General features: G+C 37.5%; 1 protein-coding gene across 1 annotated transcript in view; it reads left to right on the top strand.

Moving 5' to 3' along the window:
• The window catches only part of CUNH3orf67 (chromosome unknown C3orf67 homolog), a 65,088-nt gene extending 54,381 nt beyond the window's left edge, over positions 1-10,707 (top strand). Inside the window, 4 exon segments of the mRNA XM_031056314.1 lie at positions 5,259-5,350; positions 6,772-6,790; positions 10,162-10,184; positions 10,595-10,707. Coding sequence (XP_030912174.1) covers positions 5,259-5,350; positions 6,772-6,790; positions 10,162-10,184; positions 10,595-10,707 — 247 coding nt within the window.
• Positions 10,708-14,069: the final 3,362 nt, after the last annotated feature.

Consider the following 14,069-nt stretch of genomic DNA (forward strand, 5'->3'; position numbering starts at 1 on the left):
TGGAGCATCCTTTAGATGGGAGCTGGCACTCTGCATCCAGTGCATCATGGTAAGATATCACTATGCACTTTCAGCACTTGCAGAAGGATTTGCTCCACATGGTATTAAATACTGCTAATACAGCAGAAGTATGCACTGAGATTTAAGTTGATAGCTACACAAGATGTCAGGAATTGGTCCTTTTTTTTGTTAAAATGTTTTTTCAGTTGATTCACACATTGACATTTTCAGGCCCTCTGCTGTTAGTCAAATAATCCACTGTAAAAACACAGTTCAGCAAATAGGCTCCTTTTACTTCACCCAGGCACCAGTCCATTCTCCTCTGAAGTTCATAAAAATTCACTGAGTAATGCAGTTAAATCCAATCTTTTGTGGTTTTAGTGATTGTACCCTTCAGGTGTTGAATAGACTGTCAATCTGATGTGTTCATAATGATACAAAATTAATGCTGGTTTTTCATTCCCTGATTTGATATAATGGAGCCCTAGCCTTGCACTTTTGCAGTATCCTGCAAGGCTGAACAAATATTCCTTTTAATTTTGGTATAGATTGTTGGACAGAACCATACTAATACTTTGAAGCATTTCAGTTTTTTAATAAAGTGGATCAAATGATCCCATTGATTTAATACAAATTAAATGTGATCCAAAAGAAATGCCATAAAGTATGCTATCTCAAGACAGTGCAATATTAAAAATCTTTATACAAAATGATTTGACATTTTCTCAGTGTCCCAATCTGCAAAAGTATCTGTGAAAAAATCAAAGTATCAAAGGTATTCATTAAGATTTCAGTGAAAAACTTCTGATTCTAAGGATTTCTGTTGATGGTAATAATTTTAATACATTGTCATTGATAAGTGCTGCTTAATAAAGCATCATTGATTTTCTCAACAGACTTTGCTGATGGATGCCTTTTTTCTGCAAAATTTACCATACTGTCATAAAAGTGAAAATGATGTTCATAAATCCAAAAGATTCTTTTGCTTTCCATCACAGTTCAGTTATCATGTGACCATTTCACTATATGACTACTATTATCTGAAAGTATTTTAAATAATTTTTGAGTAATATTTTTTAAGAAAAATGTTACAAGATTATATAACAATTGCATTATATTTTGGTATGCAGAATAGCTTTCGGAATAATGAAGAATTTTAGTGCAAGCTCTAAAGGTACATGATACTGTTGAGTATGTGTGGAACCTATTCTGAGCCTTTCTACAATGCAGCTCACAATGTCAAAAGACAATATTTGGCATTCCACGCTGTTATCAGGAAGCTCTGGATGGTTTATTGCACATTGATTGTATTGATTACAGCTGGAGGCATTGATAGCATAAATAGAGTGGGTTTAATTAGTCAGAATGTGTGATTAGCTTTTCTGTTTTAATGAGATAAACTAGCTTCTTTAATAAAAAATAAATATTCTCTATTCACTCAGAATAAAACCACAATAACCAGGAACACAGATCAGAGTCTGTGTTTCTCAGAATATTGCCAGTTGCCTTCACGGTGGTCTTTGACTTTTGTCAAGGTCTAACACATTTTTCAGGATGCTTTTTTAAAATTCACTGAAACCCTCTGTCCCACACACAAATGCTTTAGTTGCTTCCTAAAAGCAGCTGCAGGTTTTACTGTGGAAGTTTGGTGTGACTGCTCAGCTGCAAAGCCTCTCCTCAGAAGTTTATCCATCAACTGCCAGCACTTAATCTCCAGTGTAATTTAACCAGGAAGATTTCAGCACTCATGACATTTTTTTTAATTTCTCTTCAAGTTTTTAGGAGGTTAATTTAGACTTTGCTAACTAACTTACATAAGTAGTAAACCAGTAGTAAACCAGTTCTTTATATATATTGTGTAAAATGTTTTATCCTTGAAAGTAATACTAAGTCAACAATGAAACCCTAGTACTGAAATGTTTTGATTACATGTCTTGGTGGGAGGGGGTTGAATAGCAAAACTATTTGTTTTCCTTGGACATTGAGAGAAAAAACATTAACTGAATCAAGATTGTCTTAATAGGAAATAATAGACTTTCCAACACATCCCTGTTGCTTCTGCCATTGATAAAAACTTCTTTGCCTCCTTCTAGAACCATCAAAATCATTAGATCTTACACTTGCACCTCCTAGAAAAAGTAGTTATTCATCTACTAAATCAGATAAATCAAAATAAATATTAATATGAAACTGAACACCTTAATAGAATATTTGACTCCAATAAATGAAGGACAAAATCAAAGATAAAATCACCTGGCTACTCAAAAAATCATCTATCTCGGATTTCTCAGACTTTATATTTCATGCAGATCTTCCAGATATGAGACTTCAAACTAAAATTTATCAGTTTCCTGAGTAATAAAACCTATTAATATAGCACAATACTGGTTTTAACAACACATTATTAAATATTAACAACATATTATTTAATTTTAACAACATATTATTACCTTGTTCCCTCATTGTTTTCTCCATGATTTGCCTCTTTCTTTTCCATTGGAGGTAATTACCTTACTGGCTTTCTTTCCTTCTCGCTGACACTCTCTCTGTTTTAAAGGTCCTATTTATTTAGGAATTCCCTGATACATGTTTTAGATGAAAAACACAAATCTTTAAATATTTCTGGTTTATGCCAGACTGGTAGGACTGCATATGTACTCCAGAGCTTTTATATTTTGTAACTGTGTTGGTCTGACTAAGATAATTCTCTTCAGAAGTGAGCACTTTCTCTCTTCTTGCACTTTTGTTTCAGCAGTTGTCGCAGCAGAAATATTCTGGTTCTTCTCTGGCTCTCAGACATCGAGTGATTGTGGAAGGAAAGGCAGTTGGGAAGCAGAGGTGTTATTTAGCACTCACAATACTTCCTTACCTTCCCCAAATTTGATGCAATTTCTCTGAGAGATCACCTTTGCCTTGGCTGGCTTTGTTTCAGTGCAGTTGTAGAGAATCAGGCTGGTGCTGCTGCTTTGTGCTGCCAGCCCCTGCTGTGAGGATGGGCAGAGTCTCGTGGGTTTGGGGCTCATTTTCAGGCAGATCAAACCACACAGGCAAGGGACAGCAATGGAAAATACATTCTCCCATACTACTGGGTATCAACCTGCATGTAACTGTTATTCCTAAAGCTTCTGAAGCTTTGGTGTAGACGAAGAGGCTTTGGCTGCATTCAGGGAATGCAGATAAGGTGACAATGACAGACATGGCTGTGGGCATTGCTTGTACCAACTCCCAGTGGCCTTGGCTGAATGGCAGAAGAGAGGGATTGGCTGTGATGTTGGCCATGTATGTGAAAATAATATGATGCTATAAGGAAATTTTAAAGTATGTTTTTTACATTTTGACATGATGGAAAATTCAATATCTCTTCCTTTAAATCTGCCATGCTACTTGCTGGGTTTCTACACCAACAGTTCTGTTTCCTGAGGCGGAAAATTAGTTTTTTCCATTTTGACTGCAAACAGATAGGTGGTTGTCCCCAGATTCAACCCAGATTATGCACACATGCCAACAGGAGATGATGTAGAATCAATAACAAGTCCAGAAGTAGCAGAAAAACTAAAAAAAAACCAAAGCAGTCAGCATATTTTAGCAATTGTACCAGATGACTGAGCCTTGCCAGATTTCTCTGACAGAAGTAACTTGTACATGAGGTCATGAAGGCTTTTCAGAAACTAGAAGTGTATTTCCTATTTCCTTGGTGTTGGACCATGAAGTTGAGACAATTACAGTCTGGAATGTAAAGAAATCTGCCAAATTTATCTGGAAATCTGGAAAAATTTATCCCTTTTAGACAAAGCCATGAAGTTACCTCTCCAGCTCTGGCTAATCTCCCCAGCCTGTAGCACAAGTTCACATGCATGATGCTCTTGTGCCACCTGTTGGAACAGTCAAACATAAGACAAATCAATCCCAAACCAAGTTTCATTTACTCTTTAGAGCTGCACTGCTCCCATCAGCATGAAGCAAACATACGTGTTTATTTATCCCCTTCGATACCTCTTGCCTTGCAGTGAAATAGGTTGGTCAAAAATGTTGGATCTGGTTCTATCAAAATGAGGTGATTCATTGAGGTCCCTCAAACTCTGCGTTCAAGTGTTGACTTGCAGTTGTTCAGTCCAGTTAATGATGATATGGAAGCTTTAATTCATTACAGCTCTTTACTGCTGGAGAGGAGAGATGGGAATTTAAGGAAACTTCAGCTATGCTGTGTGCAGAGATTCGTTTCATATGTGAAAAGAATTACAAGACATGGTCACCCGAACAAAGAATGTCTTTGTGACATGGATGTGTCCTTCTAGGGATATCTTTCTCTGATAGATAGTATAATATGAGTGACTTTGTCACTGCAATGCAGTTTGCAACAAAAAAATGTGACAACAATAACAATAAAAACAGCTGTTCTGTTTTCCTTTATCTGTGCTGCAACAATCAAAGACAGTGTTTCATAAAGTGGGGTATGTGAAAGGAACATTGACCTTTGCTTGAATGTATGATAGCATGAAAATAATTTTTAGAAGTTATGACACTGGTGTCCAGAACACACATAATTTGTCCATGAATAGAAGAAAGTCCTCTCTCCTCTATGATGAAGATCCCATCAAAATCTTCTTTACAGAAGTAAAATAGATACAAGACACCTGTGATAAGAGTCCTCTATATTGTCTTGCCACTAGCTAGAATTATGTTATGTTCAATAATAAATTTTTCTTTAGTACATGCAAGACTTTATAACAATAGGAAATGGATAGAAGGAATTATTTAGAATGTATTTGCCTCAGAATGTTTTTCCCCCGTATCAACAACACTGCCAAGTCAGTGGTAACCAAACCAAACACATCTTGTGATTGTCTTTCAGCCTCTTTCTTTAGAGGGGGTAAGGATTTTTAATCAAATTGATTCCCACAGGCTGTTCATCTGATGGGTCCTGGAGGCTTTCAGAGGATAACTTTGTGTGATACTTGTACACCCTGTGCTGAGAGAGCCACACCAGCTGAAATCTGAAAAGAAAACCTGACTTAAACCACAGATTTTAATGTGAACAGAAGTGAAAAGGCCTAAATGGAGAAAGTCTTAACATTTAATAATTATATTAACTGTAAAGTTTATTTTTATATTAATAAAATCCAGCTTGATTTTGTTTCAGAATACTTGACAACCTGCAGTTTCTTCTGGCTTTTCTTTTTTAATAATCAAAAGAATTAGAAAAAAACAGGAACACAAACTGGGTTTTTATAGATGATATTTTGATTTGTATTTTCCAGGGACTGGTTAAACGTGTTCAGTCCCCCTGTCATTCCTGGAAGCCAACAGCTAGAAGAGAACACTAAATCTTCAGCAAAACAGAGACCTCCAGGTAGGAATTTATGAAGACAATTAAAAGAGCCTGGGTACAAAGACACTTCCAAATGTTCTTTCTGTAGTACTGGTACTGGCTTCTCATAGCTGTCTATCCTACTACTTTCTGGTTTCAAGTTCCCTTGTTTATGAATCTCAGCTCAAGGCAGCAGAGTTTTCCATGTAGTATTATTTGCCTTTGCTGGAAGAATAACATGCAGTTGCTGTTTCCTGGTGTTCTGGCTCCATACAGATTAACTCATAAAAAATGCATTTATTTGTTAAAAATAAGGAATTTATGCTAATGGGGATGGCAAACCTACGTAAGAACACAAGGAGTAAACATTCTTATTCAGAGGCATGATTATACTTGCATAAGAGATACTTCTGTTATGAAGAAAAATTGCAGATTTAGCTTTAAATGAAATCTTAGAGTGATTTCCTGAGGACTGTTGTCACCAGAGTTACAGACTTTTGCTTATTAATGGTGTTTGCTTAGAGAATGGTAAAAACCTTAACTGAAACTGGAAAGTCAACAGCAGAATAAAGAAATACTTTGTTTCCTCAAATGCCCTTTTTGTTATCATTTATGTTAGGAAACAGAGCAGAAGGATCATCACCAAATGGTTTGGGGTGAAGGGGACCTTGGGGTCCAGTTCCACCCCCCCTGCCATGGACAGGGACACCTTCCCCTCAGCCAGGTCCAACCTGGCCTTGGACACTTCCAGGATAGACATTTACATTTTTCTTCAGGTCTCAGGAATTCACTGGGAGCTCTCATAAATCTGACCCCTCTATTCTGGCTGTCCAAGGGGTAAAGATGTCTCAGTGATTTACTGTCTAAAATAAATTATGCCCCTCAAATTGGGAACATTTTCATAGATGTAGACTTGTAATTGTTTGTGACAGCAAAATACAATTTTTCTGTCAGGAAGGGACCTTGCTTTGAAGAATCAAGTAATATGTTGTGTTAAGGGTCCTAAATAAGCCAAGCAGAATTGAACAGTCATCCTTGAGCTATAGGCACATTGGATAAAAATTCATGAAAGGTCCCAGAGAATGTTTTTCATTAGTATTATGAAATCCAAGGCTTGTTGCAGTAAACCTGTAATTTTTATAAATTTTGTAATTGTGTTTTATTTTTAGTTATCTTTTAAAAGCTTTAAAAATAAGTATATTTGGGAATTTGTATTTCTCCTGTTATCCACGCTAGAATTTCAAAACTCTTTTGTGAATTGTTCCTAAACTCATTTTCCTTTAAGCTGAAATATTTTACATCATGTGCCTGTGATTGCACATTTGAGGAAGAGAAATTGTCTACATACCATAGCTTTTTTTTTCCTTTTATTTTTGTACCTTCATTGAGTAAAATTCTGACTCATGTATATGTTGGATATTTGTAATTTTGATAACTTCATACAGAAACTTTTCTATCTCCAGATACTCAAAAAACCCTGCTGTACTGAAAGGATCATTTCTCCAAGAAATAAGAGAGAACAACAAAGCTATTCCATGACCTTCTCTCTCCAAAGAGGACAGTTTGGATTTTGGTTTTTTTTTTGAGCTACTGGACACCCCTCTCTATGAAAGCAGCAGAGAAGCTGCAGTGCTGTGTGATAAAGGCCTGTCAGATTAGATCATCCCCATCAAACCTCAGAATCTGGGTATTTTCCTAGATACCAAAAAAATCCAATGGACCGTGGTAACTAGATGGTTTGGAGTATCATTTTTGAAAGAGGTGCTAAATAATTTGTGTCCTGTGATATATCTTGAGGACCTTGGGAAAAACTTTTTTTTCCTTTCTCAGTTCACTTGAGGTCAGTAATTTGTGTGGCAAAAGAGCTGGTTCATTACTGACATAACCAGATATATTATATACCAGATCTGAACAAACTGAATGCTCAAATCCATTCCAGAACATTCTGCTGCTCTGCTCAGCCTCGCCCTTTTTTTTTTGATTTTTTAATATCACATTAGATAATTACTTAATTCTCATGTTGGAAGTGTCCCAAGATTATTTACTCTGTGCAGTTTTCCAGTGTTCCAAATGTCACAAGATAACAAAACCATATAAAGAGCCCTGAAAATCTGCAATGACTCCTAATGTATTCCAGACAGGAATTTTATCTAAAAGTATCCTTAAATAAAAATAGTATAGCATTAGTAAATTAATAAAGATTGGTCAATTCTTATATTTTAAAGAAATCTTTAAGTTGGGGCTTAACTTTGGGGAGAAAAGTGATTCCTTTCTAAGAAAGGATTTCACTCTGTAGTTCTTTTCTTAACATTTGCACCATCCATTAGTTAAATGGTGAGATGCAATGAGAAGTAGTCTTCTATTCAACAGGTTTCCCAATACAATAAGAGGAAAAATTAGACTCATAAATACAATACATTTCCATAGATTTTTCCATTAGTGGGCACTGATGTTTCTGGGGTATATACAGTTTTGTTTGTCTTGACATAGCAAGAAAATCTCTAAATAAAGTGACAGTGATAAAGCTACAAATGTTCTGGAACTTACTTCATTGTGTCTTGGCCTTAAGACCAAGGGATAAGGTTATAAAAACTCTAGGAACCACAGAGTCTTCTTTTGTGGGCCACAGCTGCTGACAGTATTCATATGGTAACCCTGCAGTACATAATTACAGCATAGATTTGAGCACTGTAGTTCAAGGATCACCTTGGAGAAAATATCAGCAGTGTTCTTTCCACCAGACCATCTGCTGACAGCTGATCCAGTGCATTGGACTTCCATCAGAGTCAGAATATGATCCATGTATCTTAAAGTGACATTTGCTACAAGGTGTTTTCTAATATTAAAACCTAGAATAAAATAAAAATATATTTCTGTGAAAAGGGAAATTATTTATTTTAGTTCTCCATAGTGGTGACTGTGTAAACACTGTTGACATAATCCACATAACAACACAGTTATTTGTACATTCATTTCTGAGTTCAGAAAAAGCTGCCACATACCTGCCCTGTTCTTTGTTATTTGGGTTTAGACATCTTGATCAAGTCTTTTTCCAGAAAAACAATGGTCCCCCTCATTTCAGTGGGGCAGCATTTCATTTAACATAACAGGTATTTACAGGTGCTAGCTACCTTCAGTCTTCTTTCAGCTCGACAAAAAGCCACTCATCCCTCTGTAATGTATATCACAGTGCTCAGTTTTTACTTAAAATCAAATTATTTTCTCACCTAAAATACCATTTAATTTCTGCTTTCACCATGAGGTGCAAATTAAACTGCAAAGAGTTTTTTTCATGCAATTCTGAGCAGCTTCAACCCCAAACGTGTGGGTGGTGGCAAGATGAACAATGATGGAAATTTTCTTTGAAAGTGACCTGTTGACCAGTTAATTTGGCCACAAGCACTTCCTTCCTATATATGGTCAGGTTGCCCAGAATGTACCACTTAAAACAAGAAAGACACCTTCTAACACAACCACTACATACTACTGGAGTCTTTTAGAAGTGTATCACTTAATTTAAGTAGTACTTCTATTTAGGAAGAAGAACAGCAAGGAGGTTTTCATATGTCTGCTCAGAATTGGATACTCCATCCTACCACTGGAAATTTGTTGCAACACCTAGGAATGCCTTATAATGCATTTGGGGGTCTTGTGAACTGCTAAAGGAAAGAAGCCTGAGTTTAAAAACAAGATAGGTCTAGAAAATTAAGTTCTCCTTTTGGTCACATGAAAATACATGCAGGGAATTATTGATATAAAGGTATAAATCCAGCTAGTCCTGGATGCAATATAATTTTGATTTGGTATGAATTCAAGGCACATGGGGAAAGAGGTATACCTGTGATGAAGCTGAAGAATTTCTTATTCCTAACTCAAACCAGGGAGTGTATTGAGTGGCCAGTTCCAAGGTAAAGAGGGAGAGACATTTAAGCTTAGAGGAGAAAAGAGAATCATTTTAAAGAGAAGCATAGGCCCTGGAAAGCAAAATAATAAAAGGAAGAATGCAGTGGAAATAACAGCAGGGTTTCAGGTGAAATTGTGAGGCTGTGTGAGGGAGTGAGGCATGAAAACCATTTGCTTATGTACTGTGATCTGAAATGGAGAAAAAGACATTCAGTTCTTCCCCTTTTTTCTGCACTGCATCACTTTGCCCAAGAGCTGTCCAAACAAAATATCCCAATTGACTTCATTTAGTTGCCCAGGCCTGATGAAGCACCCACAGCAGGGAGGGAAACAATTTGGCTTTGCCTTCTTATCTTTGGTTAGGGTGAAGGACAGTTTCTTTCTGGTGGTATTTGTTAGATGGTATTGAGGAAACAAAACTGAAATCTCTTCTGAAGGGATGAAGTGCACACTTCTGTATGCATCAAATGCACCAAGTTACTTTCTGGTCTCCAGATAATGTTCCCCATTTATTGCTGTGTGACTCTGGCTGAAAATAGAGTTGTGAAGCCATTGCTGTTTGCATCACAAGCCATTACTTGTCATGGAGCTTTAGGGTGTGCAAAGCACTCAATATTAGCAGGCTGAGGATGGGATGAACATTTGTGATGAAGTTCAAGGTACAGATTGCATTCAGCTGGGAATTATCTCCTATCAAAAAGCTCTAGATCATATGACTTTAAATTTAGCTTATATGAAAGACACACAGGTTCAGGAAAGAAGCTATAATATATAAAGCATCTGTAAGAAAAGCCTGTAGGGTTTTATCAGTGTATTTTATACTAAAGGTTCATTTCTGTTACCTGAAAGTTTTCTCGCATTTTATATAACTTTAGACAAGTTAGATTTAAAATTTTTATTGTCAGGAAGAATCTTTTTTCCTCTCTGATACTGAAAGATCTTTTCCACAGATTTACCTATCCTGGATATTCAGGTGACATATTGGATACCAGACATCCAAATTCTTTCATTCTTACAAGCCTTAAGTATGCACTGACTGTCTTTGTTCAAGCTAAAAAATTTTTAAGAAGGTTATTGAGGAAAATACCACTTAAGAATACTTTTATCCACTATTAGTAAAGGTACTTTTGGTGAACTGCTCCATTGAACTTTGAAAAGTCCTGTTGTTAAGCAAACTCCAGCTGACCTCATTCCACCTCAGTTAAGTACAAGTCTTCAGAAATATAACAAAAATGTGAATTGCTGTTATCCTGAAGGCAACAATTCAGAAGTCAGAAGATTATACATTTGAAAGAAAAAATGTCACATCTGACAGAAAGATATTTCCATGTTATTGTTTGGGGGAATAGAGTGATTTATTCTTACTTTCTCCACTTCACACAGGTGAAGATCACCCCAGTGCTGAAGAAGATGAGGAAGTTTTGACTCTTTTGTATGATCCATTTCTGAGCTGTTACTTTGACCTGAATTCTGGGAAATACTATGAATTGGCATAGTCAGAACATCAGAGGGTATTATTTTGTATTCATAGTATCTTTTCACTTCTTGCAAAATCTGACTGAGCCATATAATTTATTATATGACTTGAAACTTAAATTAAACAATAGTTTTGCAACCAAATTAATATATTTGGCAAACAGTGTCTTATTTTTATAGCTTTGTATTAAATTGTAATGCAGTGGAAGATCACATAGCATAAAAGTTCCTTGTGTCTAAGACAGTTATTTGCTAGTCTAATTTATTTCCAATATTCACAGCTTCCATATGAAAACAAATGAAGCTGAATCAAGAAAGTTGTTGGTGTTTATGTGTAAAGCATGGTTTTACTCAAATAAAAAAAATTTACTTGTTTACTGTGTATTTTGTGAGGTGCTGAGGGTATCAGCTACCATCAGCTGTAACAACACAGGGCTGAGGAGTGGGGAGGGGTTGGTCCAACACCCCAAAAGTGGAGCCTTGTGTCAGGTAAGGCAGGGAGGTGTTTGTGATTCCTGTGGGAAGCTGTGCTTGGAGGGCAGGTCCAACATGTTTGTGTGAGGTTCTCCACTACACCTTGCAATAAAATAATGCAATTGATATAACACATCTCTGTTGGGTTTCAGTGCAGTTTTCAGTGAGGGCCCTAAGTTCCAACTTGGAGTTTTGGATTTCCTGCATCACAGTGCACTTTGCTTTTATGGTATGTAAAATAACTCTACACAAAGAATACAGATAAAGAGCACAAAGATCACAGAGAAAGAATACAGATAAAGAGCAGAACATATGTAGCATTTGAAAATGAAATCACTATATAAAATTAATCAAATACCATGCATGTATTTTATTTGTTATATTTATTCATGGATTTATTACTGTGCATGGATACTGTGTAGTGTTCTTTGATCTAAAATCCAGTTAACCTGACCCTGATGTTTCTGGCTGCTGCTCAGCTCCAAGCTGTGCCCAACATTCCCAGCCCCAGAGCAAGAGAAGAGCTGCTTGCCAAGAGCATCCCCCCCCCAGCAGGACACTTGTCTAAAGGGTAAATAAATCTCTGAAACACCAGCTGCCAGTATAGGAGAAAAGGTGTTGCTTAGGAGTTGTCCATGACACAAGAAGTCCAAGGAGTTTTAAAGCAAACTCCATTTGCTTTAATGGAGTTGAGTCAGTGGAACAGCTCTGGAGCCCACAGACCAGTACATAACACTTTCCTGAAGGGAATGTGAAAGTCACATGGCAAAAGTGATCTATAGGCATTTCTGGTCATTCTTGTTCTAAGTTTCTACTTGATTATATCCAGTGCTATCCCACTGTAATTATTTTCAAGCTGACTACTCAGTGAATTTTTAAGAATAATGCATTTGAATGTCATAAAGTGAGCTTAGTAAGCTCAGTGCAAGTGATTTAAAATTATATGCCTGTAAATTATATGTAATTGTAGATTCCAGTTAATGAATATCCTAGAATCAATTGAAAATGCAGTTGTTAATAGTGGCTTGGCATAAGATCAGATTGTGTATTTGGCTCTGTGGCAGGTACAAACACATCATCACAAATTGATTCAAGGAAGAGTTGCACTGAAATCCACAGGAAGACAGATACTGCACTGAGATAATTTACTTACCCTGCCTTAGCCAGAAAGATTTGTACTGCTCTTGCTAATGCCATAATCAGTTTAAAAGTTCAATGAAATCATAATTTTGACTTTCAAAAATCAGACGCTGGCTTGTACATACTTGTGCATATCTCTGGCCATTTTAGCATCATTTAGTGATCAGGACCACACTCCCTCTGTGTGTGGCAAGGATATTTAAAATATGTCATTAATTTTCTTTCATAGCCACATGTCTCACAGGAGAGGTTGGGTGTTCCAGGGCACCACTGTGAGTCCAGACTGGGTCCCTGATGTAGCCACTCCCTTGGGAGAACAGACCCCAGCTAAATACTGGCTGCAAACTGGTGTCAGGGGGATTGTCTATCCGGGCCTGTGTGGGTGGATGTGCTTGTCCTGGCAGTCTCTGACCTGTCACACACAGAAGGGCACCAGTAGGCACCCAAAGCTTGGGCCAAAGGGAGCCTTTGGAGACCCCACACTCTTATCCCTGCCTGTAATGAGCTAAGGAGGCAGGTGAGTACTGACAGTAGGTTCAGGGTGAGTCTGTTGTCCCCAGTTCATAGTCAAGCACAAATAGGATCTGTTTTCTTGTCATTAGCACAGTAGTATTTTATAGGTAAGCAGCTGTAGGTAAGCAGCTGTAACCTGCTTTTCAAGATCAGCAGTTTGGGATCCTTGCCCTTTGTGTTCTAGTTAGCAGCTTTATGTCTCCAGCATCCAGGGGGATTGATTGCCACAGGGCTGTGAACAACACCTCTGCCTGGAGCAGCACAAGGGCTCTGAGTTTTGTTCACAATGTTTTTCTTAATCATCATCCTGTGAACCTCAAACTAAAGCACTGCTGACACACAGCAGGGGCTTTGTTGAGCCAATTTGTCAAAGCCAGCAGTTATGGCAAGTGATGAGGGACACAGAGATTTGCTCTTAGCAGTCATGTGCAATGGTTGAGGCCATGAGAATCACAGTTTTCACTCGAGCATGCTTTCCAACAGGTAAAAATACCTGTGTCTGGGCATAAAGTTTCATAAATGAAACTGCAGGGATTTATTTCTACAAACCTGGCATCAGTTATGAATTTTGGGAACAGAAATTTTGAAATGCAGTAAATTTTAGTAAGGTTTCAATAATGTTCCTTGGACTTGCATTAAAAATAGAGGAAGTTTGCTTGGTGGAGCTGCTGGAGTCAGCAGATCACAAGTCAACCAATTGGTCTCTCAGGCCTTTCTGTGCTCCTTACACATGTGAGATGTAACTGATATCTTTGCTTTGTTTCTGCTTGCTAAGAAACAGTCATCCAGCTTTCAGATAGTTCAGAAGTAAGAAGAAATCTTTAAAATACATTTTACTGCTTTAAAACACAGCCCAGAGCAGTGGGTTTCTGTGTTGCTGGAATGATTCTCCTCATCTCTCATTCTTTTTTTCTTAGGTCCATCTACCATGGTTTTCTCCAAAGTCCAGCCAGGTTTCAGCCTTCAGGTGTGTGTGAGAGCAGCAGCACTGAGGTGCAGATCACTGAGCCTGGCACCTTGTGCTGCCACGTGGGCTCCTCCCAGCAGCTCTAAGACTTCACAACCTTGTACCCAAGTGCTGTCTGTACCTGAGCCTCATTATGCCAAACAAAGAACACACTCTGTCCTAAGGAGCTTACAGTAAGAAATCAATATTGATTTTTCCCCTCTGCTGCCTGGGTTACTAGGTGAGAAAATATGAGAAGTCCTGCTTTATTATTCACATATTCTTCTGCCATAAAGCATTCTGTTCAGA

The sequence above is a fragment of the Geospiza fortis genome, unplaced genomic scaffold, assembly GCF_000277835.1.
Source record: "Geospiza fortis unplaced genomic scaffold, GeoFor_1.0 scaffold70, whole genome shotgun sequence".
In the NCBI taxonomy this organism is placed as follows: Eukaryota; Metazoa; Chordata; class Aves; order Passeriformes; family Thraupidae; genus Geospiza; species Geospiza fortis.